The 27,181-nt window shown below is 45.2% G+C and overlaps 1 protein-coding gene across 1 annotated transcript in view; it reads right to left on the bottom strand.

Moving 5' to 3' along the window:
* KLF9 (Kruppel like factor 9) overlaps positions 1-26,772 on the bottom strand; it is a 30,481-nt gene extending 3,709 nt beyond the window's left edge. Inside the window, exon 1 of the mRNA XM_003911794.5 lies at positions 24,971-26,772. Within this exon, the coding sequence (XP_003911843.1) occupies positions 24,971-25,475 (505 nt within the window). The 5' untranslated portion in view covers positions 25,476-26,772. The remainder of the gene's footprint in view (positions 1-24,970) is intronic.
* Between the last annotated feature and the right edge of the window lie 409 nt (positions 26,773-27,181).

Genomic DNA, 27,181 nt, shown 5'->3' with positions numbered 1-27,181 from the left:
GGGAAGACAGCAATGAAGCCACCATCTACAAGCCAAGGAGAGAGGCCTCCAAAGAAACCAACCCGTCCCCCGCCTCCACCTTGGACTCCCAGTCTCCGGAACTGTGAGGAAATAAGGTTCTGTTGTTTCAGCCACCCAGTCTGTGGTTGTGTGCCATGGCAGCCCAAACTAATACAATGAGGAAGTTACTAACACTTCTAAGCAAATGAGCTTGCCATTTGGTCCCCAATGGGTCCCTTGGAAATTATTTTTTCTGTTTTATTCCACACAATTGCTGGTTTCATAAATTCTTTCAAGAGTAAAAAAGCTGAGCCTCTTTGCTAAATTTCTTGGTGTCGTAGGATGGAAGAGAACTGGCATTGGGTCCAACCAACCTCCCATCTGGAGTGAGCGTTTCTCCCTCAGCTCCTGAGTGCAGGGGCCACTCCGTTCCTGAGCATCTCTGTCACATCTTTTAGTGATATAAAATCTGCCTTCCTGCAAAGGCCATACTTTAAGTCATATTGTCTTAACAGCACAAATAAGTTTGTGCTGGGCGTGGTGGCTCATGCCTGTAATCCCAGCACTTTGGGAGGCCGAGGCAGGTGGATCACCTGAGGTCAGGAGTTCGAGACCAGCCTGACCAACATGATGAAACCCTGCCTTTACTAAAAATACAAAAACTAGCTAGGTATGGTAGCATGTGCCCGTAATCCCAGCTACTTGGGAGGCTGAGACAGGAGAATTGCTTGAACCCAGGAAGTGGAGGTTGCAGTGAGCCAAGATCATGCCACTGCACTCCAGCCTAGGCGACAGAGTGACTCTGTCTCAAAAAAAAAAAAAAAAAGTTTGTTCCTCGTGCCACACATTAATCCTTTAAAAATCTGCAGATACGTCTTTCTCTAATCTCTTCTCCAGTTTCCAAACAATTCCAGTTTCTTCCATATTCCTCATAAAAGACAAACTAACATTGTTTAAGCATAGAGCTAAGGGCTTCCTGTGCCCTTTTCACTGAATTCTCACAAGCACCCCACAAGGTTGCCCCATTTCACAGATGAGAAAACTGAGGCTTGGAGGGTTAGACTGTGTACTCAGGCTCACATAACTGGAAAGCAGAGTCATGAACTGGCCCTGTCTACCAAGGCCTGTGCTCTTGGCCACATGGCTGTCCTGACTCCTGGGGGTCCTGGGGACTTGACAGCTTCCACATCCCTCTTTCCGATTGCTTTCCTTGGATTCATGCTAACGTCTGTGTCCCACTGAAAATGCAGCTAAGCCCTGCCTGCCAGATGTGATCAGGCCAGCATCCAGAACCTCCTACTGTGCCCCACCCACAAGGTGAAGGCAGGGGAGGGTCTGTGTCCGCATTTGGGGAGGACACACACAGGCAGACAAGCAGACGAGCTGTTGAAGATAAGAACCTCACTTGCTCCCCTTGTAAGTGACTGCCATCGCCCGGCTCCCAAAAGCCTGCCTCTGCCTACTCTTTACACCTTTCCAAGCACAGCCAACAACAGCTGCTGCATAGACAGAGGACACACAGGCTCCTGGTTTCCACAGAACTCTCCAGACACTCCTTGGCTAGGTGTGAGGAGTGAATATTTTCTCACTCCTGTCCCAGCCTTCCTGGAACCCATAGAGAAACTGCAGAGGCTGGGAGCTGTCCAGCGTGGTGCATTTGAGTCATCCAAAATTATTCATTCTATTTTCCCCAGCTTCTCTTAACCTGTGCTGATGAGATGCAGAAATATGATAAAACAAAACAAAACCAACCAAATCTATCACCTTTGTGATAATCTATTCATGATGAAGGCTCTCTGCTGTCTTCTAAGCAGAATGATAGTCATAACAACACCCTGTACAAAGTACTTTTCCAGGAAACCCAATGTGGGTAAAATGAATCTGTAGCAGTTGATTCTCTATGTGCAGATCTACGTATAAACCCTTATGGAACTCTGAGTTGAAAAGCTACAGCAGCAAAAGGCAATAGCAGACCAATGAATGCTGGGTCCTACTCAAGGTAGGAGATAGGGTTATTAATGCATTTTGATGCTCGGGGATGGGGCTGCAAAAAGGAAAAAAAAAAGTCTCCCCTGAAAAACTCAACAAAGACATGGAGTTGAAAACTACACTTCTGCAACTTCTATTAGAGAAACAGCATTTTAACCCACTTCACCAGACCTTTGAGCAAAAGTCAAAATACAGATTGTTACAACCCAACAAGGCTGGGCTTCTTGAGGCTAAAACAATGTCATGTATGATGACTTTTGTCCTACTCATGGTGCCAAGCATTTGGTAAATGCTCAAACTTTACACACACACACTCTCTCTCTCTCTCTCTCTCTCTCCTGGTCACTCACATTGAAATCTGCTCAGATATTACTGGTTACTGGAGAAACCTGAGCCATTCCAGAATTAGACTGCAGTGAAGTCCTCTTTAACCCCAGTGAAGCAGCTATGGGGGAAATGTTTTTCTAAACATGTTCTATTAAAAATATAACAAGGGGTCAGAACTCATAGAATGGTAAGTTGCAAAGAGCCAAACCAAACCAAAACAAAATACCCTCTCTGCTCGGTGCTTTTTGGAGCCCTTTCTCCACTCCTTTCTGATGTGGTGGGGAGGAGAACAATGAAAGGAAGAGCTCAGTGTTTTCTCAATGCTTGTTAAGACAAAAGCTCATTAGAAGTGGTTTTCTTGGAGGAGCGCTAATGTGGCTTAGCCTCCTCACTGGCAGGTACTCATTTCTTTCAAGTGAGTCGTGAGAGGAGGGGGTTCATTTAGTTGAGGGGATCTGTGTCCACCGCGGGGAAAATGGAACAGAAGACCATTCAGCTGTGGGCTAGGATTGGAAAAGAAATAAGATACTCTCGCTGTGTTGGGAAGATGGCTTTATAGAAGTGATCGTGGAAAACTGGCATGAAGCCATCAGAACAGAACTATTAAGTTTCTATGCTTGTGACTTACATATATTTCAAGTGTAATCAGGGTCTGTTCCCACTGAATTCACTTTCGATCTAGCCGACAGTGATACTCTCTTGACTGCCCCTTGGAGCTGTCATTTTGTCATGGTTCTCATTGCTTCTAATCCAAGTGCTGTCATTGACCTAGCATCCTTATCCCTGAAGTGTTTCACAGAGAGCAGAGAGGGACACCCACAGAGCCCCAAGAAAATCTAGAGCCAATAGAAGCCTTTGTTAGGCTCATGTAATTTGTATAATTCAAGTTTACCGTTTTTCACGCATTTAAAAAAGATCTGCTTGGAAGTGAGTTGCTAGTATAAAAGGCCCGGGATCATTTTGATTTATCTGGCATCCTTTGGAAAACCTTCAAAAACTTTTTGGTCAGTGATCTAAATCAGGGGCTAGCAATCCACATCCCACTGGCCAAAACTGGCCTGCTATGAGCTAAGAAAAGTTATACGATTCTTATATTCGGTTTTTACCAAGTGGTTGAAAAAAAATAAAGGAATATTTCATGACAGGAGAAAATTATATGAAATTAAAATTTCCTTGTCTGCATATAGTTTTATTGGAAACAGCCATGCTCATTGGTTTAAGTATTATCTACAGCTGCATTTTCAAAATAGCAGTGTTGAGCAGTTGCCCACAGAGACTGTACAACCTGCAAAACTGAAAATATTTACTATCGGGCCCTTTTGCGAAAAGTTAGTTGATTCCTGATCTCAATCAAAAGACTTGAAGCCAGGCATGGTGTTGCACACCTGTAATCCCAGCTACTGGGGTTGAGGCATGAGAATCGCTTGAACCCGAGGGGCGGAGGTTGTGGTGAGCCAAGATCACGCCACTGCACTCCAGTCTGGGCAACAGGGTGAGACCCTGTCTCAAATAAATAAATAAATAAATAAACAAATAAATAAATAACAGAGGACTTGAACTTCTAACTGGCATACACCAGAATTTGTAAATGCAAATGTCTTCAGGAGCCAGACACATTAAAAAAAGGTCAGGGGCAGGGTGGGAGCAGGTGCATTCAATCATAGATTGTAATGGATTCCATGGTGGGCTGAAGGGTGCTTCCCCTACTTAGAGGCATTCAAGTTCAACATTATAAATTATGGTGCCACCCAGTGGTGTGTATGCAGGCTGGATTCTGCTGAGGGACCTACAATTTGCAGCCCTTTGAAAAATCTCCCACCTTTTTAACACAGTGGAGAGTTTAGATCTAACAGGCCGTGATGTTTAATCTAACATCCCGGCATATAAGTTAATGACAGTCATATAATAAGGCATTATTTAGAAAATGATAGATGTTTTGCACTTAAGATAGCATGGAATAGGGAAGTCACAGGTAGACAAGAACAGAATTAAGGCTGAATGGGACCAGAGATGATCTGCAGAGGGGGAGAGGACTGGCCTAGAGAGACGGCGACTTGACCTTCAGCTGGCAGCCTGGGGGAAACCAAGTCAGGCCCTCTCCTTGAGGCTCAGTGCTAAGGTCTAAAGGAGAATGGTCAGCCTTCATGCCGAACAAACCACACAGCAATGCAATTATCAATTAGAGAATCTTTAAACCTGCCTTTAGTATTAATGAGAGAGTTACCATCCTCCTGGGAAAAGGGAAAAAAGTACCCAACAGACTTGTACCACTGCATTATTTCTGGCCTTCACAGGAAAACACACCCAGAGGCAGTGACACAATAAACTCCGCTTTACTGGAGGACAGCTGTTAACACCACAAGTTTCTCTGGGTTCTCATTATTTATATACCACTCCCCACCCCTTTCAGTAACAAGCTAAGCACCTCTCGCTGACTGACTCAGTTCAGAGTATAAAATAAATGTGATCAAAAAAGCTAATGAACACCGCGCACAATGTGTAAAAGACTTTCTTTGCAGAGACAGATCAGGCCTCCAGAATTCTCCTGGGCCTACGGAGGGTGCGAGAGCAGCGGACTGGGGCCCCTGGCTTTGTGCTTGCCTACTGAGCACAAAAGGACACTTGCTGCTTTTGAGAGGGAGCCTCCTCAACTGCTGATTAGTTGATGATGCCAAACGAAGCCTATTTTTTTTGTGGGCAGTCCTGAAATGAATGGAGGTGAGATCTCCATAGAGAAGACAGAGGCTGGGCCCTTGGCAAGTGCCAGGCTTGCTCACTGGACACAGGCAACCCTCCCCAGGCTCCCTGAGCTGTCCAGGCTGCCACTGAAGTCCTGCCTGGGGTCAGGGAGGCCTACCATCTGAATGTCGTCTGTTTCCTACCTGGTTCTTCTCATCTTCCCTGCCCCACCCAAGTACAGGGATGGGTCTAACTTGAATGGAGGCAGGAAGGTCAAAAATACAAAATCGAAAGCTTCCATTGCATCTAGCAAAAGTAAACCAATCTGGTAAAAGACAAATCTAAGGGATTTAGGCCTCCTTTTCAGAAGAGAACTCAAAAAGTGCCAATTAAGCATTAAGGTTTCCTGCAGATGTACAAAATCAAGTCTTCTTTTGGAAGAAAAATAACGCTCAGCTGCTCAAGATGGATCACTTGAACACAGAAGTTCAAGACCAGCCTGGGCAATGTGGTGAAACCCCTTCTCTACCAAAAATACAAAAAATTAGCCAGGCGTAGTGGTGCTTGCCTGTGGTCCCAGCTACTTGGGAGGCTGAGGCGGGAAGATCGCTGGAGCCCAAATGTTGAGGCTGCAGTGAGCTGTGATTGTGCCACTGCACTCCAGCCTGGGTGAGAGTGAGACCCTGTCTCAAAAAAAAAGAGTATTTCTGATTGCAAAAACAGCACTAGGATTCCATAGATAAAAGAATCATTTGGGTTGGTTGTGTGGCTCACACCTGCAATCCCAGCACTTTGGAAGGTTGAGATGGGAGGACTGCTTGAGCCCAGGAGATCAAGACCAACCTGGACAACAGAGTAAGACCCCAACTCTACAAAAGAAATGTAATTTTCAAAAGGATAACTTGATGTTATTAAATCATACTGATATTCCATTTAATAGCTCATACACACACACACACACACACACAGTATCATATACACACTCTTATCATGTACAAAATAGTATGTGATAAAATTGAACAACCATCCCTAATAAAAGCTTTCAGGAAAATAAAATAATTCCTCAGCAGGATAAAAGATCAGCTCTGGAACCTTTCCTCAGCAAGGTCAACAGTAAAATAAAGGTAGTATTACTACTAAAGTCTAGCCCAAAGCATAAATGGACACCCACTCCCATTGCTATAATTTAACATTTTCCAGGAAATACTAATGAGTGCAATTGGATAAAATAAGAATTAAATTGAGAAGAAGGGGGCTTATAAAATAAGAATTATTTGCAGTTGACATAACTTTCTCTTTGAAAAAAATTCAAGATAACTGAAAAATCTAATCTAAATTAAAAGTGCATTCACAGGTGTAACTATACAAAAGAGCACTAGTTTTCTTACATGCTAGCCGTAACCAGTCAGAATAAGCCTAACAATAAAAGTTCAGGACCTTGGTGAAGAAATGCAAAAGCCTTGATGTAAAAGAAAATGAACAAATGAAATGCTCCCCGTGCCTCTGAATGGTAAGGCTCAATGGTGTGAATACGGCAATTCTGTACAAATTCATCTATGAAATTAACACACACCATAAGAATTTCTTTTTCTAGAACTTGACAAAATTATTTCTGAAGTTCATTTGGAGGAATAAACATGCCCAACTTGCCAAGAAAATTTTGCAGAAGAACAAATAATAACTGAGCACTTGCAACAGTAGTTATTAAAATGTATTATTAAAGCTGTAATAATTAAGATAGTGAGATAGCAGCACAGGAAAAGACAAATCAGTGGAACAGAGTAGGGTCTGAAAATAACCCTAAGAATCTATAGGGATTCTGTAAATGGTAAATGGGGTATTTCAAATCAGTGAAACAAAAAATGTTTAATTCAGTAAGTGGCTTAGACATCAGGTAAAAGAAAAAAAAAAATCTTAATCCCTACCTCATACTTTTCACTCAAATGATTTCCAAATGGGTTATAAATGTAAATGTAAAAAATAAAGCCATAACGATAAAATATAGGTGAATATTTTTAGAATCCTGGAATGAAGAGAGACTTTCTAAACATGAAACCAAAAGCAAAATCCTACTTGAAGGATAGTTCTGAATACGTAAAAATGTTAAAAATATATATAGGTAGAAAAATTTAAGAATCAAAATAATAAATGAATAAAAGAAATTGTAGCATATGACAAAAGGTTAAAATCTGTAACACAGAAAAGACTTGCAAATCAAAAAGAATAGCCCAACTTAATAAAAGTGGGCAAGGATGCAAATAAATAATTTATAAAATAAGAAATACTGGCCGGGCGTGGTGGCTCATGCCTGTAATCTCAGCACTTTGGGAGGTCGAGGCGGGCAGACTGCTTGAGCCCAGGAGTTTGAGACCAGCCTGGGTAACACGGCGAAACCTCATCTCTACTAAAAATGCAAATATTATCCAGGCTTTGTGGTGCACACCTACAGTCCCAGCTACTCAGGAGGCTGAGGTGGGAGGATCACTTGATCTCTGTGAGACAGAGATTGCAGTGAGCTGAGATCATGTCACTGCACTCCAGTCTCGGTGACAGAGCCAGACCTTGCCTCTAAATAAATAAATAAACAAACAAACAAACAAATAAATAAATAAAATACTAATGACCAAGAAATAAATATGAAAATATATTCAATCTCACAAGTAATCAAAACATGCCAATGAAGACACCAGCAAGATATCTGTGAGGTCAGTGAAAACGTTAAAAAATCTGTTCACACCAACCACTGGTGGAGGCATGAGGAAACAGGCCCTGTACCACACTGGTGGGATTTATAATTAATGCAGGGCCATCTGGCAATATTCTCCTGCAGATTATTTTTGGCAATTAATTTGATAATAGTTAGATAGAGACACGAAAAGGGATACCAGCATTGCTCATGAGAGCTAAAAGGTAGTAACAACTTAAATGCTCAACAATAAAGGGCTGGTTTAATACATACAGTATGTCCTTACAGGGGACTAATATGTACCTGTGAAAAAGGTACCAGACTGTTATATCATGAAATGGGAAGATGTTAGCCCTACACTACTAACTGAGAAGAATGATGTATGATCAGCTGCATAAGTGTGTGAATATATATGGAGAAAAAAAATCCTGTTGTCCCTCAAAATGTGGGCTGAGTGAGGTGGTTCACGCCTGTAATCCTAACACTTTGGGAGGCTGAGGCAGGAGGACTATTTGAGGTCAGGAGTTCAAGACCAGCTTGGGCAACACAGTAAGACCCCATCTCTACTACAACTTAAAATTTAAAAAAAGTTTTTTAAGTAAAAAGAATATATACAAAATTCGAACAGTTACTATCTACCTCCAGTGAGGAGATAAAGAATAACTTATACTTCCTTTTGTAATTTTTCCCTATGTTTTCTGATTTTTTAAACAGTGAGTATAAATTTCTCTTATGAGAAAAGGTCGGAAAAAGTTATTTTAATATTTTTTAAAAGTCTTACTGAAAACAGTGGTACATCTGAGTTTAAACCGTTCCACAGATGGCTTGATCAAGAATATATTCCAGGCCAGGCATGGTGGTTTATACCTGTAATCCTAGCACTTTGGAAGGCTGAGGAGGGAGGACTGCTTGGGGCCCAGGGTTCAAGACCAGCATAGGCAACCTAGTGAGACCTCATCTCTTAAAAATTTGTAAAGGAATATATTCCATGGGCACGGAAGTGGAGGGCAGGGGGTGATTTATTTTCTATTGAGAAATTACTGGACACTTCAGTAATTGATCCATGACCAAAGAGAGGAGAAGAGTCATTTTGTCTTCTTCTCAAATTTATTGTCAGAAAGTCAGAAACTTTCTGGCCCAGTGTGGTGGCTCACGCCTGTAATCCAGCACTTTGGGAGGCCAAGGCAGGTGGATCACTTGAGGTGAGGAGGTTGAGACCATCCTGGCCAACATGGCGAAACCCCGTCTCTACTAAAAATACAAAAAATTAGCCAGGCGTGGTGGCACACGCCTGTCATCCCAGCTACTCGGGAGGCTGAGGCAGGAGAATCGCTTGAACCCAGGAGGTGGAGGTTGCAGTGAGCTGAGATCGTGCCATTGCACTCCAGCCTGGGTGACAGAGTGAGACGCAGACTCAAAAAAAAAAAAAAAAGGAGAAAGTCAGAAACTTCCTGAATATACTATATCTGTTTTCTCACTCCTCTATTTCCACCTCTTCTACTTTTTCCATATGTGAAAGGGACATGGCCCTCTTATAAGAACGGACAGGAACCTTCCTTCAGAGGTGGAAATGCACAAACAGCAACAGTAGGGTTGCCCAACAAAGGAGCAGCCTTGTTAGAAAGCAGATGAGGAGTCAGATCGTGAAGAAGTGCAAAGATTTGAGTCTAAGCATTTTTTCATGGGCCAGGCTGGTGGGGCATGCATCCACACAGACCTGCCCTGACCCTAGGCCTCAAGCACCCCATTGTCCATCACCATCTGGCTTCCTTCCCCACCAAAAAGCAATGTCAACATGCAGGTATGAAACATGAACAGTTGCTTTTTTCCCATTCTCCATTACCCTCATGTGCAGAACCACCAATACACATTCCAGAAGAGGTGTGCAGGCCGTTCCTGGGTACAGACGAGTCCACATTTTTCTGCATACATCATTTCAATGAACACTGAACTCAAAAATCATTCATTCAAAAGTCTCCTGTTTAGCAGAAATATTGCTTTGCATATAGATGTTTTGAATGAATAAAAATGTTGGATAGGCTTTGTAAGAATAATCTTGCCTGAATGCCATCCCATCATATTACTACCATTTGCTTCTGACCTCTCACTGAATCCTTTTTGTGATTTGGCTTCCGTTTATATTTTATTTGTTGATACAACAGAGACAGTGTAGGGCTTAGGTGTGAGATTTTACTTCTGGATCTCTGTGTTTATCTGTAGAAAGCAACTTGTCCTATGCTTTAGGTTCTGAAATGGTAAGTGGGTGTGTCTGTGACATCTGTACGCAGCACTTCCTCATTTAAGCATGCTGGAGTCTAAGAAGCAAGCCTATCCAAATATCATTCACACGTTCCCAACTCAGCTATCTGTGAGATAGCACATGCGGTCCCAGCAGACCTCAAACAAAAGACAGCAGACAACAGAATTTTTTTTTTTTTTTTTTTTTGAGATGGAGTCTTGCTCTGTCACCCAGGCTGGAGTGCAGTGGTGTGATCTCGGCTCACTGCAACCTCCGCCTCCCAGGTTCAAGCAATTCTTGTGTCTCAGCCTCCCAAGTAGCTGGGATTACAGGCACCTGCCACCATGCCCAGCTAATTTTTGTATTTTTATTAGAGACCGGGTTTCACCATGCTGGCCAGGCTGGTCTTGAACTCCTGACCTCAGGTGATCCTCCTGCCTTGGCCTCCCAAAGTGCTGAGATTACAAGCATGAGCCACCGTGCCCGGCTGACAACAGATTCTTGACTCTTTAGGTTCTTGATTCAGTAAAAGTTACACATTTTTTTTTTTTTCCTGTGAGGCAAGGTCTTGCTCCATCACCCAGTGACATGATCTCAGCTCACTGCAGCCTCAACCTCCCAGGCTCCAGTGATCCTCCCACCTCGGCCTCCCAAGTAGCTGGACCACAGGTGCATGCCACCACACCCAGCTAATTTTGCTTATTTTTTGTATAGACAGGGGTCTCACTATGTAGTCCAGGCTGGTCTCAAACTCCTGGGCTCAAGTAATCCTCCTGCCTCGGCCTTCCAAAGTGCTGGGATTACAGGCATGAGCCACTGCACCTGGCCAAGAGCGGTCTTGAAGTCTCAGTTATATGGCCCTGCCTGAAAACTAAAAATAGTGCAGAGGCAAAATGCGGACCCTAAACATACATTTTTAATACAATGAAGATCTGCCTGGTGGTGTAGTGTGATAAAAGACCATATAAGTCAGAGTCACAGAATTTAGAGGTGGATGAAATCTTAGTGATCCTCCAAAGGCCCAGAGAGATGATGCAACCTCCCCACAACCACACAGCTAGCCCTTCAAAGACCAGATCCTGGCCCAGACTAGGTAATTCCCACCATCCCAGACTCTGCTGCCTCTGTCCAGCTAATTGTGGGAAAGATAGATAATAAATATCCACCTAGGCATTAAATATTGAACAAGATATAAATGCCTAATGGCAAAGCTATCCCAAGAACAGATTCTTGGAATCTTTGCATTTTTGATGATTTTTATCACCAGGGAATTCAAACCTGTCATGTTTTAGATGAAGCCAACTCAGAGGGCAGATGACGTGCCCAAGGACGCCCCGCACAACAGTGTGTGACCAAATTAAAACCAGGTTTCAAATTGCTCCTTCAGTTTTATGCACAAAATGGGATTAGATGTGAAAGAAGAGCCCAGACTCAAACTAAAAGCACAGAGACTGACCTTTCACAGTGCCTTTTTTTCTAATTCTCTGCCTTCCAGGCCCTTCCTTCCATATGCGTTGCCTCGGGGGAGGGGGGTGGTCAGACATAGTTTAGAATAAATAAGTTGCCACTGAGCTTTAATTTTCAAAGTAGCATTTAGAAAACTCATTTAACACTTGTGCTGGTGTCATGTCATTTTCCTTTTGAGAAATTGTAAACTCTTTCTGTTGCTATTATATTAATAAAGTTGGTGTTTATTTTCTGGTTTAAAAAAAAAAAAGTCCGTGAGCTTGAAAAACTCTCAATTTGCCAGATCTTCCAACTAAGACATGAGGGGCAGAAAAAGAAAAAGAGAAAGAGCTGGTAGGACTGTATTAGAGACACAGAGGTGTCTTATGCAAATAAGGCCCTCTTGGAAGCCCTGCACAGGCCGTGACACCTGACGAGTTGGGGAGCTACAGCTGAGAGGGGTCTCAGTGCGTGCACCTTTCTAAGCGCAGGGTGGGGAAAAGGACGGAGTTCCTGAGCCCAAAACTGTGCTGTTGGAGAAATCTACAAGAGGACTGGGTCACAGTGCAAGGATCTAACACCTAGAGCCACTGATGTCAGCCTGTGAGGATGGGGACACAGGCAAGTGCATGACAGACATCTCAGTGGACATCATCACAAGGCCAAAGGACAGCATGCAACATGGATGGCTCTCCCATGCAGCTGAAACAGGGGAAGGAAAGGCAAGGGACCCCAAATCAGACAGAGAGAACCTGATTTTGCAAACATTTAGCCAAAAGAGAATATAATTTAATACAGAAGTAACTGAGACCCTGAATTGCCAAGAAAATGATTGTCCCCCAGCAGCAGAAATGGAGAGACCGATGCCTGATTAGTCAACATCTACTCTACCTGCTGGGCTGTGGCATTCATAAGGACTCATGGTGAAAAGTGATGCCACTCCAACAAGTGTTTCATCCAGCTTTTTCCCTCTGGGCTCAACCTCTGCACACTGTATGCACACTGTATGGTATGTAACCCCACACCACAGTATGGCTGCAGTGACCATAAATCCTACTCAGACCTGCCACATGGGCCACCAGCAGCTTTTCAAGCTTTTAACCCTTCTACTCCTGGGATGAAGTGAGCCACTAAGTCACATGGCTTGGTGTTTGGCACCAAAGACCATAAAGAACTGCAGGTCGGAGCTGTCCACCCTTCACAAAACAGCCCCCACTCAACCCTCCCCCGGAGATCTCAGAAAAGGAACACAGTCCCCTCTTTGGGCATGTATTCCCTTCAAAACATGCCCAAAGGCATAAGTCACTTTTATGCATTTTTGTTAAGTTGTTTTAAAGGCATGTATGCCTTTGGGCATGTTTTGAAAATTAGGAGCAAGCAGGGCTTTGAGAAGAAATGCCTTGGTTAGGCTGGGTGTAGGCCTGTAATCTCAACAGTTTGGGAGACTGGGGCAGGAGGATCACTTGAGGCCAGGAGTTCGAGACCAGCCTGAGCAATATAGCAAAATCTCATCTCTAAAAGAAAAATAAAAACTTTTTTTTTTTTAATTAGCTGGGCATGATGGTGCGTGCTTGTGGTCCCAGCTATTCAGGAGACCTAGGTGAGAGATCACTTGAGCCAAGGAGCTTAAGGATGCAATGAGCTATGATTGTGCCACTGTACTCCAGCCTGGGCAACAGAGCGAGACCCTGTCTCAAGAAATCCAGCCTGGCCAACATGGTGAAACCCCGTCTCTACTATAAATACAAAAATTAGCTAGGTGCTGTGGCTCACACCTGTAATCCCAGCACTTTGGAAGGCCGAGGCGGGCAAATCACTTAAGGTCAGAAGTTCGAGACCAGCCTGGCCAACATGATGAAACCCTGTCTCTACTAAAAATACAAAAATTAGCTGGGTGTGGTGGCTGGCACCTGTAATCCCAGCTACTTGGGAGGCTGAGGTAGGAGAATCATGTGAACCCGGGAGGCGGAGGTTGCAGTGAGCAGAGATTGCACCACTGCACTCTAGTCAGGGCAACAGAGCAAGACTCCGTTACCAAAAAAAAAAAAAAAAAAAAAAAAAATTAGTCTGGCTGCAGTGGCTCACGCCTGTAATCCCAGCACTTTGGGAGGGCAAGGTGGGTGGATCACATGAGGCCAGGAGTTCGAGACCAGCCTGGCCAACATAGTAAAACCCGTCTCTACTAAAAATACAAAAATTAGCTGGATGTAGTGGCACGTGCCTGTAGTCCCAGCTACTCAGGAGGCTGAGGCAGGAGAATCGCTTGAATCTGGGAGGCGGAGGTTGCAGTGAGCGAGATCATGCCACAGCACTCCAGCCTGGGCAACAGAGTGAGACTGTCTCAAAAAAAAAAAAAAAAGGCCAGGCGCGGTGGCTCAAGCCTATAATCCCAGCACTTTGGGAGGCCGAGACGGGCGGATCACGAGGTCAGGAGATCGAGACCATCCTGGCTAACATGGTGAAACCCCGTCTCTACTAAAAAATACAAAAAACTAGCCGGGCGAGGTGGCGGGCACCTGTAGTCCCGGCTGAGGCAGGAGAATGGCGTAAACCCAGGAGGCGGTGCTTGCAGTGAGCTGAGATCTGGCCACTGCACCCTAGCCTGGGCGACAGAGTGAGACTCCGGGTCTCAAAAAAAAAAAAAAAATTAAAAAAATTAAATAAATAAATAAAATCAATTAGGAAAAAAAAGAAAAAGAAATGCCTCAGGTTAGAGAAAATAGCCTGTGTTTTTCACACTGGGAACCCCCACTTCAGTGCGATAATGCTCAGTGAACAAGCATTTTGGGGCTGGCCATGACTATGGATTGCAATACAGGAGAAAGCCAGCTGCTTGGTTGTCATTCTGCTTATTTTCATTAAAATGGTAATGGTACAAAACTACTGTAGAATTACGGTAGCACAGGGAGTTAAGTCACTTTTATGCGTTTTTGTTAAGTTGTTTTTAAGCTCGACTTTTTGCCTCTTATGATTTATTACAGTGTTTTTCTTGGGCACTGTGCACACTGAATACATTTCCGAACCTCAATGGGAACTGCCATATAAACAGCTCGTCTTTGTACAGACTAGGCTTTTATCTATTAGCACATAGGGTAATAAATGTTCCTGTAAACATGATTTGTTTCTCTGGACATTAAAATGGACAGGCTGGAATTAAAACTAAGTCAAAGGCTTTGAAGTTCACCCTGCTGCTGTTATACTTGTTCCATGTGAGGCTTTTGGTATCGGCTTCTAGAACATCCACTCAGGAGGGCCAGTGGGTGTTTGCCTAAGCATATGTAATACCTGTCAAAACCATCTATCTTCTGCAAAGACCCTTCTGTACCTTCACTTATGGCCTATCTGTCTTTCAGGCTGAACTCCAGAGATAGTTCAGAGCTCTTTCCCATCAAAAGAAAGAAAAATATATAGAAAAAAAAATTATCACACTGTTTGCCTCTCATTTTGTCAAACTCTGTTCTTTGGAAAATCCTATTGGTAGTTCTAAATGGGATGATAGCCAGGCATGGCGGCTCACACGGGTAATTCCAGCACTTTGGGAGGCTGAGGGGGGTGGATCACCTGAGGTCAGGAGTTCAAGACAAGCCTGGCCAACCTGGTGAAACCCCATCTCTACTAAAAATACAAAAATTAGCCTGGCATGGTGGTATGTGGTTGTAATCCCAGCTATTCGGGAGGCTGAGGCACCAGAATGGCTTAAACCCGTGAGGTGGAAGTTGCAGCGAGCCGAGATCGTGCTGCCGCACTCCAGCCTGGACAGCAGGGCGAGATTTTGTCCCAAAAAAATACAAATAGAAATAAATAAATAACTAAATGGGACGATGGAGTGAATAGGTGTGGGTTTTGCCTGTCTGGCATTTGTTCCCTTTTGACGAATAACTAACACATTAAATTTCCTTTTGGCAACAACTCCTTCCCCATTCTGGGTACATGTAATTCCAGGGAGGGTGACCCCACACCTCCAGACCCAGAGATTGGATGTGACCCAGTCATGCCATAGTGATTCATTTCAGGGATGGGGCACACAATCTGAACTAGTCATAGAGCTTAAAGCCTGGAACTTTTGCTGGAATCATTGCGAATGGAAAACTGTCTCTCCTTGGGGCTTAAGTGGCAGGATATGAGTCTGGAACTGTGGGCAGCCATCTCGCCACTATTTGGAGACAGCCCTGCCAACCCCACGAATGAGGCCATAGCAAAAGGCAGCAAAACGGAGCCATAGAGAGGCAGACACTGAGTGCCTGTAGCCACAGACACCAAAACGAGAGCTACCCCTAGATGTGTTTGTAACCTGAACCAATAAAGTTTCATTTTTTTTGTATTAAGCCAGTCCCTGTTTGGATTCTGTTGTCCTGACTAATACAGCTTCGGGCCCACAACCAGGTATTTTTCAACAGGAAGGAAGCAGCTTCTGGATAACTATGGAAAATACAGAGTAGGTGTGGTCAGAGTCCAAGATTTCTGCTGACACTCCTAACTGAGGTTCGTGAAAACCAACCACGAGCCAGAGTTAGAACAACAAAAGAGTAGACAGCTGAAGACTGGTGGCTCTGGGACCAAACCCAAGAGAACCACGTAAAACACAGGGTCTCTTCCCACTGGCGGAAACCCAAGGGGTCCAGATCAGCAAGCACTCATGCCCAACTCCACCCACCTAGAGACAGACTAGGAAAATTCCAGTGTAACCTTGAACTAGGTTAACCAACTCCCAGTCTGGTTCCTCCTATTAAATGAGAAGAATAGCACCTTTCTATCTCACAGGATTGCTGTTGAGTTTAAATGTGACAATGCATGTAAACCATTTAGCTTGGAACCAGACATATAATAAATGTTAGATATTATCATTATCATCACTATTAGTCACAAAATCCAAGGTGCCTGGTACCAGCATTTTACATAGCTTTTTGCAGGTAAGTCACTCAATAAATAATTTAAGTGAATGAGATGGCCAGGTGCAGTGGGTCACACCTATAATCCTAACACTTTGGGAGGCTGAGGTGGGCAAATGGCTTGAGCTCAGAAGTTTGAGACCAGCCTGGACAACATAGTGAAACCCAGTCTCTACAAAGCATACAAAAATAGGCTGGGCGTGGTGGTGTGCATCTGTGGTCCCAGTTACTTGGGAGGCTGAGGTGGGAGGATTGCTTGAGTAGGGGGCAGGGGGAAGTAGGGGGAGGGTGCAGAGGCTGCAGTGAGCCAAGATCCTTCATGCCACTGCACTCCAGCCTCGGTGACAGAGTGAGACTCAGTCTCAAAATAATAATAATAATAATGATAATAATAATAATAATAAATAATTTAAGTGAATGAGGCAGTGCTGGACTAATCTGGAATTCTAAACAAAAATTCTAGGAATCAAGGGTTTCCTGGACACTCATATAAATTCTTTATTTTTAATTATAATAGTGTGCTAAATGATTTAAACACCTCGTCTGAATTAAGCCTCATAACAACTTCATAAATATGTAATTACTGAGCTCCATTTTACAGATGAGAAACCTGAGGCTCAGAGAAGGTAAGTGGAGCGTGAGTTGTCATAAATAGAATGGTGAAGACAGGATTCAAAAACCCATGTCTAAGGCACCCGAAGGCCTGTGCTCTGACGACTCTGTCTACTGTCTCTGTACTGAAGGTAAAGGCCCCTCACATTCCAGTTCCTCAGTCTTGGTTGTTCAATATGAAATGGGTCAGGCCTTACTCTTCCTTTCTAACTGCCTGTCTTATCACAGCTAGCTCTCTGGAAGAGAGAGATGGTGAAACCTTTTCTTCTCCCTCTATTTCTTTGGGCCAAGATGATCTGTAACTTTGCTCCCAGTTCTAAAATGTCCAAAGAGAGACTTTGGTGTTTTTGTCCCTTGCCTATTCTACTGGTTCCCACTTTGGTTCAAGTCAGGCCCTTTGGGAGGCACTCCCTTCCATAACGACGGAGGCTCAGCTTGGAAAAATGTTCAAACTTCATTGAAGACATAACACCACGGACTGCATTTCAAATCCTTGTCATTAATTTTGTATGGCTTAAGCTCCCGTCTCTTATTTAAATAAATGTCCCCACTTTTTAAAAAGACTCAATCTGGCCAGTTAAGGATTGGTCTTTCTCCTGTTCAAATTCTCCTAGATTCCTTTTTCCTGTTCAAATTTGTGATCATTCTCAGTTTCATTAAAAAAATAAACAAATTCAAAGGCCCAGTAGCAGCAGCTCTGGCTTAGATCGTGAGCAAACTGGTTCTCTCAGCTCTAGAACCTTTAGATTTCAGATCCAGATTCTTCAATTCTCATCTCAGGATTCTGAAGTCAATTATGCCACACTAGAAACTGAGATTAAAAGAGAAGCCTTCGGGCACACCATCAAAAAGGCTTTGGACACACACAGCAATGAATGCCCTGGGAAGGTACCACGTATTTAAAAAAAAAAAAATTGGGTGCATCTCACTCCTTCAGTGGGGATCACATTCTTATGAATAATAATGTTAGTCCTATTATTTGCTGAGGGGACTGCTTGAGGCTGGGATAAAACAAATGTTTACTCGTGGCCTTAATGCATCAAAAAGGTATTAAAGTTTCAGGAGGATTCCAGGTAGGCAGTGGTAGGAAACCTCTCAGCAGCTCTGCCTTGGACTGTTTCAGAGAGTGCTGCTCCCATAAAAAGGGCATAGGCCACCCCACCTAACTCCACCTCTGCCCTTTCACTTGGTTAATTCCATGAAGCAGCTCTTTAAGGTGAAAAAGAAAAATGTTAACCATAGACTGAAGTCCCAGGAGAGCAAGGGGGGAAAAGAATTCAAATGAAAGTACTGCAAAGAATTCAAAAGGAAGGACAAATTCCTAGGCACCCACAGAGCCAAGCTTGAAGCTAGGGGCTTTAGCATGTTCTGCTGACAAATGCTTCCAACTGTCTAGTACCCTCATGAGCTGGTGAGGCTCTGGGAGATTACACAGTATGACCACTCCCATGCTAGTCAAGGCAGAGAGGTGGCCTTTGAACCCTGGTAGTGTGCTTCGAAGCCCTCCAAGTCCCCCCAAAACGTTTCAAGAGAATAATCCCCATCTCTCTGAGAGAGGGTGGGGATGTGCTTTCTTAAAGACAAAATGATGGATGTGATGACCTCCCAAGGTCACTTCCAACCTCCAAGTGCTATTCTTTTGATACTAACAACTGCTGCCACCAAGTGCTCTGAGTTAAGCCTAGGCCTGTGACTAACTTCCAACAAAAAGTGGGGCGGAGAGAGAGAGCCAGGATTGCTCAAAGACCACTGAAAGAGGATCTCACTTCTTTCCCTTTTTAACCATCTGTGGGGTTTTTTTCTTCGTCTTCCTTTTGCCCCTCCTTTCTGCGTGTGTTGCATAGAAACAGAAAGTGCCTTTGTACCAATTACTAGGCACTAATTTACGCTCTTCAGTGGGCGCTGGGCTTGCTGGAGAAACATTAGGAAAAGGTGGGAGGGTCGGATGTGGGGGAGGATTCTAGCAGTGGAGGAAGGAATGGCATGCTACAAGCTTTTTCTCCAAGCCTGAGAACAGCCAAGGGGAAAGAGAGAGAGAGAGAGAAAAAAAAAAAAAAAAAAAAAGAACACGGAGGATTTGGAAGTCAAGACTAACAAATGCGACAAAGCTTTTTTTTTTTTTTTAATGAAGAATGGTAATGATCATAAGGCATTCAGAAATCAAACTGATGGGGTAGAAAGCAGGCTCCAACTAGAGCATGTCAGATTGTTTTAGGGGCTTCTGAAAGAGTGAAGACCGGGAAATCATCCGCCCACTTTTCTTCTCAATGAACTTATTAAGGAAAACCATTGTCAGTCATTTTCCCAATATGTCATATGATGTTTCTCCCTGGGAAGTTCAATCTGGGAATTTCCCACAGATGTTGCAGAATGACTAGTCCTTGGGATAAGCGTCAACAATTGAGACAGGAATGTAAATCTGACCCTCATGTTCAGAATCCAAGAATTCATTTCCCTCAGCTTACATCTTTGTGTCTGAAGGTAATGGGGTGTCACCATTCAAGCGGCACTGTATTTACTCTGGTATCTCCCTCTCTCACGCAGGAACCCACTTATATCCTTGCCCTCTCTCTTCTTACCACCCACAGAAGATGTGAGAGGAAAATCAAGGGAAACAGTGTGCGTACTCTGTAATCTGACCCCACTTGTGTTTTCTATTGTGAAACAGTAATCTTGCCAGCAGAAGATTCTCAGAGGCTCCCTGACTTTGTTTTTGCTAGGGCAGATAGATGGAGGATGACACAGGACACGCAGGAAATGAGGGAAGAAAGGCAACTGGTGGCTCCTACCTTGCCACTAGCAATAAGAACTGTAGGGTCCTGACAGCCTACAGCCCCAGGGTCAGATTTCTGCAGAAAGCTCGGGCTGAAGAATAGTCTGGGCATCTTTCACTTGATTCAAGGGAGTTTTAGCCTCTTGTCTAAAACCCAGAAGCAAACCCTATAGCAAACCCTTGCAGCCTTAGAAACCCATCTTCTATAGCTAGAAGCTATGTGTATGCAGCCTTTTGCATAGCTTGTTATTCTTACCTAACAGGATACTTGATATCACTTCTATTGCTGAGTGGGGTGGGGCAGTATCATCTCCCAGGGGGCAAAAATTTGTTCTGTGACAGGTGAAAAAAGTCTTAGCTATTACAACGATTTGTCGCTTTCAGAAAGGGGCATAGTCCATAAACAGCTCAAGTGTATCTGTGGAATTAAAATGTAATGGGGGAGGCCAGGCACAGTGGCTCACGCCTGTAAGCCCAGAACTTTGGGAGGCCGAGGTGAGCAGATCACTTGAAGTCAGGAGTTCGAGACTAGCCTGGCCAACATGGTGAAACCCTGTCTCTACTAAAAATGCAAAAAATTAGTCGGGTGTGGTGGCACACACCCATAATCCCAGTTACTCTGGAGGCTGAGGCAGGAGAATCAGTAATGGAGGGGTCAATTATGGGAAAAGGGTAGAGAAACGGTTACCTGTGCAAGCCCCACTCAGGCCTAGTTGTAAATCTATGTTGGATGAAGCAAGTTGGGTTATGAAATGCCATTCCACATCACTTTGGGGAGCCCTCTGGAAAGAAAAATGGGGTAGAGATAATGTGTCCCTAAGGATCCAGGCACAGGGCTTCCATTCTACTAACCAAGAGAAGAAATGGCGGTAAGGGCTGGGCAGGGCCTACTTAATGGGCGGCCAAGCAAGCTAAGGCTCCCTAGTCTAGGGCAAAGCCTTGTCCTGTCTCTAAGTCCCCACCTCCCAGGCAATGAAGGTGAGTTTTTCCTCATACCTCTGATGACATCAGACTCTCCTTGACCAAACAGTTGACTCCAAAGCCTTTTACAGTAATTAAGGGAGAAGAGTGCAAGAAGCTCAGGGCAACCTCATGCCTTTAAGCAAATTCCCACCTAAGTTAGAGTTGGCCAGTGATGAACATTCCTAGAGGGGCCAAAAAAATCTGTTTTCCATATTGGAGGACAACTTCTACTAACAGAGGCTGTCCAGGTCCCTCACACCAAGTATGCCAAGGATCCCAAGAATGTGTTCGAAGAGGCTAAGGAGAAGCACAAGCCGCCACTCGGGGCTTTTGTAGCTCCCATCTCTCCTCGTTTTTTATATGAGCCTCTTTTTGCACTATATATATATACACACACACACACACACACACGGAATATATATACACAAAAATATTTTTTCATAGAACTCGGGTGTGATGTTGGAATTTGGGGTTTTCTCATCTTCAGAATCCTATAATCAGTGTTATCAAACTCAACCCATTGTCAACACTTGGCGATAGCTGACTTAAGTCCCTCCAAAAAGAGAGTAAGATGGCACCTGGCATAGAAACAAGGCCTAAGGTTTCTATCATCCGGATATCAACCCAGCATGATTCAACATCAGCCTGTTCTGATGACTTCTGAGCTGGAATTAGAATGTAGTCGTTTCCTTCTCCAAACGATAACACTGCCTTTACCACCCACCCCCCAAAATCTGCCCATACTCTATGTGAAGGGTATGCACAAAGTCAGGAGATTTAGGATAAACTTCATGTTAATTACATTTTCAAATAATATGCTTGATATATTTTCACATAAAATACTCCAATAGTTCTAAAATTAATCTGAAACAGTACAAATACATCATAAAGTGTCCAAAAAGTCTGGAAACAGGAAAAACAGTATATTTGTTGCATCTTTTTTTCTTTAGATTAACAATGGATCCACTGCTTAAACTTTAGAGGTATGGCACCAGAAAAGATCTGGTCTGGTTGAAGAAAAACAAACTGAACACACTATTTGAAAATGTAAATTAACATACTGCTTAAAAATAAGTTTATCTGCCGGGCGTAGTGGCTCACGCCCATAATCCCAGCACTTTGGGAGGCCGAGGCGGGCGGATCACAAGATCAGGAGATCGAGACCTTCCTGGCTAACACGGTAAAACCCCGTCTCTATTAAAAATATAAAAAAATTAGCCGGGCGTGGTGGCGGGCGCCTGTAGTCCCAGCTACTCAGGAGGCTGAGGCAGGAGAATGGCGTAACCCGGGAGGCGGAGCTTGCAGTGAGCCAAGATCCCACCGCTGCACTCCAGCCTGGGCAACAGGGCGACACTCCGTCTCAAAAAGAAAACAACAACAACAACAAAAAACAAGTTTATCCAGTGTTTCCTGATGTTTGAGGTGAAGTTCTGTATATTATACACAAACTACAGGACCCAGCATTTCTCAAGGGGCTACTGTGTGTGGAACCCTACTAGGTGCTTTATAGATGTTATCTTTGCACAAGAACCTGTGACTTGAGGACAGTAGCCCTATCTTGTGGATTAAGAAAGTGAGGCTTAAACAAAGCAGAGGTTGCAAACTTAAAGGCTAAAAGACATCATGTAAATTATTCAAATACGAGGTACTGCCCCCATATCATGATCAGTTCAAGCCAATTGTTGCTAGGCTGGAATTCAGGCCCAGTTTTGCCAGATCTTTTGATTTTTCCAGATAAGTCAGAAATCTGGACTCATGCCATAATCCTCTGATTTTTAGATGTTGGTAACTAATTAAATTTTTATAAACCCTGTGTTGGCCAAGCCAAACAAATCTGCAAAGCAAATTCAGCAGGAAGCCTCCAGTTTGCAAACTCTGAATTAAAGTAACTTGCTTATGGTCTCAAACGAGAACACAATAGGACAAATCAGAACCCAGCTCAGTTGGCTTCAACTGTGTCTTTCCTCCCAGCACACTACAGAAGTAGCAGCACTGAATTAGAAGAAAATCTGTTTGAATGATTCAACTTCTAAAGCTGGTGTAGAAGTGGTCTATGGAAGTGGCAGCTGTATGTGTCTCTATAAGGAAGTGAGCAAGCTGGAGGGTTTCTTACAGGAACGTTAGCAGCACTGAACAAGGGGGTGTGGCAGGGAGTTCAGCTCTTAAAATCTTCACAGAATGCAGACATTCCAAATGCCATCTCTGCCCACCTTCTTGATTTAACACCAGCAGAAAGAAAATTAGGAAAGCTCCTTACCCTACCCTAAAGTCAATTTAAATTGAAGTTGTATCTGAAACTTCCAAATGCATAAGACCTCCAAGTCTCTTATTTAAAGTAACCTTAACACATACCTTCTCTAGCAGGAAGACACTTCTGACAATATTAACCCAGGCTGAGGTTTTGTTCAACCATGCACTAAGATTAGAGATCCCCAAAACATAGACACCTGCAATCACCATATCCCCTAGGTTCAAAGGACTGTAGCACTTAAAGCTGAATGAACATCTCACTTCGTTTTCCACTCCTGACTGGGAAAAAGGTTCTCCTGAAACAGCTGAGCCGAATGACTTGCCTTATGGAGAATTAAGGAGCAGCACGCATGCACGCACACATAAGCAGCCATTTCTATAAATGCCTGAGAAAAATCACTCAGCCGAATGGGCCAGAACGCTGGAAACCCTATTCCTGAGTCGGACAGACTCTGGCAGCTCACAGAGGCACTGCAGGCCTCCCTGGCTGCACGACTGGGCAGCGCCCTGAAGGAGAAAATGTCTTTGCTCAAGGTGGCAGTGGGTGCCGATGGGAACAACCGAACTCGGGGAACATGGCTGACACAGCCAGGCCCGCCCAGCAGCTGTTGGTGAGTAACATCCTCCGGTTAATACACCCCTACTTCACCCCCAGAGCCACACTAAAGGTCACATCCCCCAACACAGGCACATGCCTTTCAGCAACCTTACAGACACAAACCTTAAAACGTGCTGCTTTATGGCAACCTAGATGATGACCCCAAACAGAACCTGATTTTGCATTAACCATGGAGGAAATTCAGTCTGATTCCGGTGCCAGCAGCCACCTCCACAAGAAGAAGTTTCCAAAGGAAATGGAATGAGAAGCAGTTACGTGACCTTTCTTTTAAAAAGGAAAGCAAAACAAAACAAAAAACCCCAATCAAGTATCATTTTTTTTTTCCGTGTATCATTTTTAAACCACAGGCCCAAGACTCATCTTAAAAGTATGGAAGTATTACACCAAAAAATGACAACACTTTTCCAACTAACTCCAACAATACCCCCTCAAACACGGTGTCACAGGACAGAAGCAAAAGGCTTATCTGAGAGGACCAAGCCCCGCTACCTCGTCTGAATAGCGTTTGTGAGAGAAGCGTTCGGAAGATGGTCAGACAGCATATCCAAATGTGAATGCTTTCCAACTTTCACCGTGCATGTTAAACACAACCAAGAGAACTGGATGACCCAAGTCCCTGCAAGTCTCCAACGCCCATTTTAAAAGGCAGATAGATGTCTTTCTGGCCACATTCTTGTCCGGCCCTTCCTCTCATCCTCCCTGGGAGGAACTATTCCCTGAGGCCTCCAGAACCGCCCAACATTCATTACCAAGGTTGACCTCCGGCAAGGACCACACCTCCCTGCAAACCGCCTGATTCAGGGGTGGAGGGTGCGACCTAAGTCACATGGCCAAAAAAAAAAAAAAAAAAAAAACTCAGCTCTGAAATCTGGCTCATTAGGAAGGCTAATGAGTGAAGTTAACCACCATTACTTGATCAAACTCCTCTGCTGCCTGAAGCAGGGTTATTTTAAACCTCTCGGGGGACTCCTGGCCAAATTTAAAACCACCTTGGCAAGCCCAGAAAAGTAGCAGGCATCCAGCTAAATGAGTCCTTAGTCATCCCTAAAAGGCTCGAAGTAAAGTGCGCCGCGTCCCCCCTCGGTTTCAACCACTTCTCTGCAACCCAACAAGGGAATTAAATAAAAGATACGCCATCTGACTTCCCCGCTGCCAGCGTCTTTCCCAGGTGGGGTGGCCCCACTGTCGCGGGGTGCGGGAGTCCCGGGGGCGGGGCGGGACAGGGGAGGGGCGGACACCACTCCCCGCGAAGCCACGCACCGCACTCGCTCTGCCCGCCAGTTTAAGGCTCTCCGTGGCTCCCGAAGGCCGGGGACAATTAAGGAGAGAGTGAGCTTTCCGCCAATGCACATTTAAATTATTTAAAGAGTTAAACCGCATCTTATCCAACATGTTTGCACCCTTTCGACCGAGTGCAGTGTCCCGAACGCCCAGGAACACTGCCTGGCCAAAGGTTAACTAACCCCAGAGCTCCGGGGGAGAGGGCGACGCCGCTAACCTGTATGCACTCTGTAATGGGCTTTGAGATGGGAGGATTTTCCATAGACTTTCCCACAGCCACTGTAGGGGCACTTGTGCCTCTTTTCGGAGGCGTGTTTCCCCTTCGCAGCCACTCCAGGGTGGAGGAGGGAGAGCGGGCTGGGCGCGCTGCCAGGATCCTGTCTCTCCTCCGGGCTGTGGGAAGGACTCGACCCAGATTCGGTGGTCACGTCGCTGTCGGATCCCATATCCTCATCTGGACTCTCCAGACTGTCGCTGCACACGGAGGGGGTCTGGATGGGTCGGTACTTGTTCAGGTCCAACAAGCTCTTGGCGATGGTGACCAGCGTGCAGTAATCCTTCCAGGTGTCCCCCGGGTCACCGTGCTCCTTGGTCACCTCGCGCTCAGGTAGTCGCAGCCGGTCGGCGTCCGGAGCGCCCCCATGCTCCGGCACCGCAGCGCGGTTCGAAATGGAAACCAGACACTGGGCAGCCACGAAGTCCATGTAGGCGGCCGCGGACATGGTGCGGGCGACGGCAGCCCAGGCGGCGCGGCCAAACTTGGCGGTGGCTGCGGAGGTTCGGCTCGCCCTGCCCTGGCCTCGGACGACGAGCGCGGCGCGGCGCGGCGCGGCACGGCGCGGCGGCCAAGGGGGCGGAGGCGCGGGGCGCTTCCGACTCGCAGGAGCGCCGAGGCGACCTCAGCCCCTCATCTTTACGTAACCGGCAGCGCCTCCGCACGCAGCATCCACGGCCCCGGGCTCCGCCGCGCCGCCGCCTCTAGCCGCCGCCCCTGCCCCGCGCGGGCCGCGATCCCCCGACGGGCGCGCCGGCCCCTCTGAGCCGGCTCCCTTGGAAAGATGCCACACGTGGCGGTCGCAAGTTTATTCGACTGAAAACGCCCCCGAGGCGCTGGGAGAGGAAACTGCAAGAGAGGTGCACGCCCTCGGCTGCCTCTCCGTCGAGCCAAAGCCCCAGGACATTCACCCGATCACCCCGACGCGGGTGGCGAGGGCCCCGCCGAGCGCCAGGTCTAAGAGACACTTTTTCCCGAGTCCACTGACGGCTTCTGAGCCCCTGCTCCAGCCGGTCCGCACCGTTCCGGCATTCTCTTGCTCAGTAACAATTTCGCAGAATCCCATCACGTCACAAACCAAACCCCCTCCAATTGGCCAGTGGGGAGGGTGATTCAACTCTGTTTACTTTCTCCCCCTGCCAGTCAGAACGGCCTTTCAGTGGAGAGGTGCGTCTAGAACTGAGGCGTGCGGCCAATCCGACTGTTCCGTTTCACTGCCTCGTGCTACCCCTACAGCCTCGAACACTGACATTTAAAAGGGTAACAGCTGGGAGGCAGGGAAGGAGCAGCCGCACACTTTCGGAGTGCCTCGCGGTCTCGTGGTCGGTCCGGGCCTCCTGGCTCACTTTCCAGCTTGCGGAGCTCTGGGACACATCTTCCCTAGTCAGTTGCGCTCGTTCCTATGGCAAAAGAGAACTTCAGCTTCGGTTTTCCAGCTCCCAAACAGTTAAGTGACTTCCTGCAAACGCTACAGTCCCAGCAACCAGCCTTCCAATCAAAAGTAAGTTGGTTGATGTCACTGGCATTGGCTCGGCCAATCAGAAGGGCGTTCCGAAAGCAAGCGCTCGACACTTGTAAACACGAAGAGCTGTAGTGAAACTGGACACATCTTTGTATTTTGTGTTGCTGGTAGTAAATTTGAGTTATGGATGAGAGGACAGGGGTGATGAATAAACGCAGTATGAGTCTATAATTTTAAAAACCCCATTATGTCAGGATAAGTCCAAGAATAAACACAAATGAGTAAGAATTCGTTTCGTTATATATATTTTTTGGATGCAGCGTACTTTGGGGGCAGATGTTTAAAAATTCTTCCATCCAATACATTAACTATGACCAATTCATCTTAAAAAGGCAGTGCTAACAAAAGTTCTGGTTTTACAGCATAGCCTTTTTACTCCCTGAGATTCTTCCACTGAAACATCCCATCTTTGCTTGTCGTATCTCTTAATTCCTCTACTTCTCCGGTGCAGTTTAGTCTAAATAAATTCTTTTTGCTTTATTTGGAAGCTATTTTTAACCCACTTTCAGATAAATGGAGACAAAAACCATTAACTTGTGTAACTTTTAATAAAAACCCACCATTCTTAGCTCTTTTTCTTTCCAGAGCCCCTGCTTGGTTTTTAGGACATGTTTCTCTTCCCTCACTTCACA

This window comes from Papio anubis, chromosome 13 (genome assembly GCF_008728515.1).
Source record: "Papio anubis isolate 15944 chromosome 13, Panubis1.0, whole genome shotgun sequence".
Lineage (NCBI taxonomy): Eukaryota > Metazoa > Chordata > Mammalia > Primates > Cercopithecidae > Papio > Papio anubis.
The sequence above is the reverse complement of the archived record's forward strand: the minus strand, read 5'-3'. Positions and strand labels throughout refer to the sequence as shown.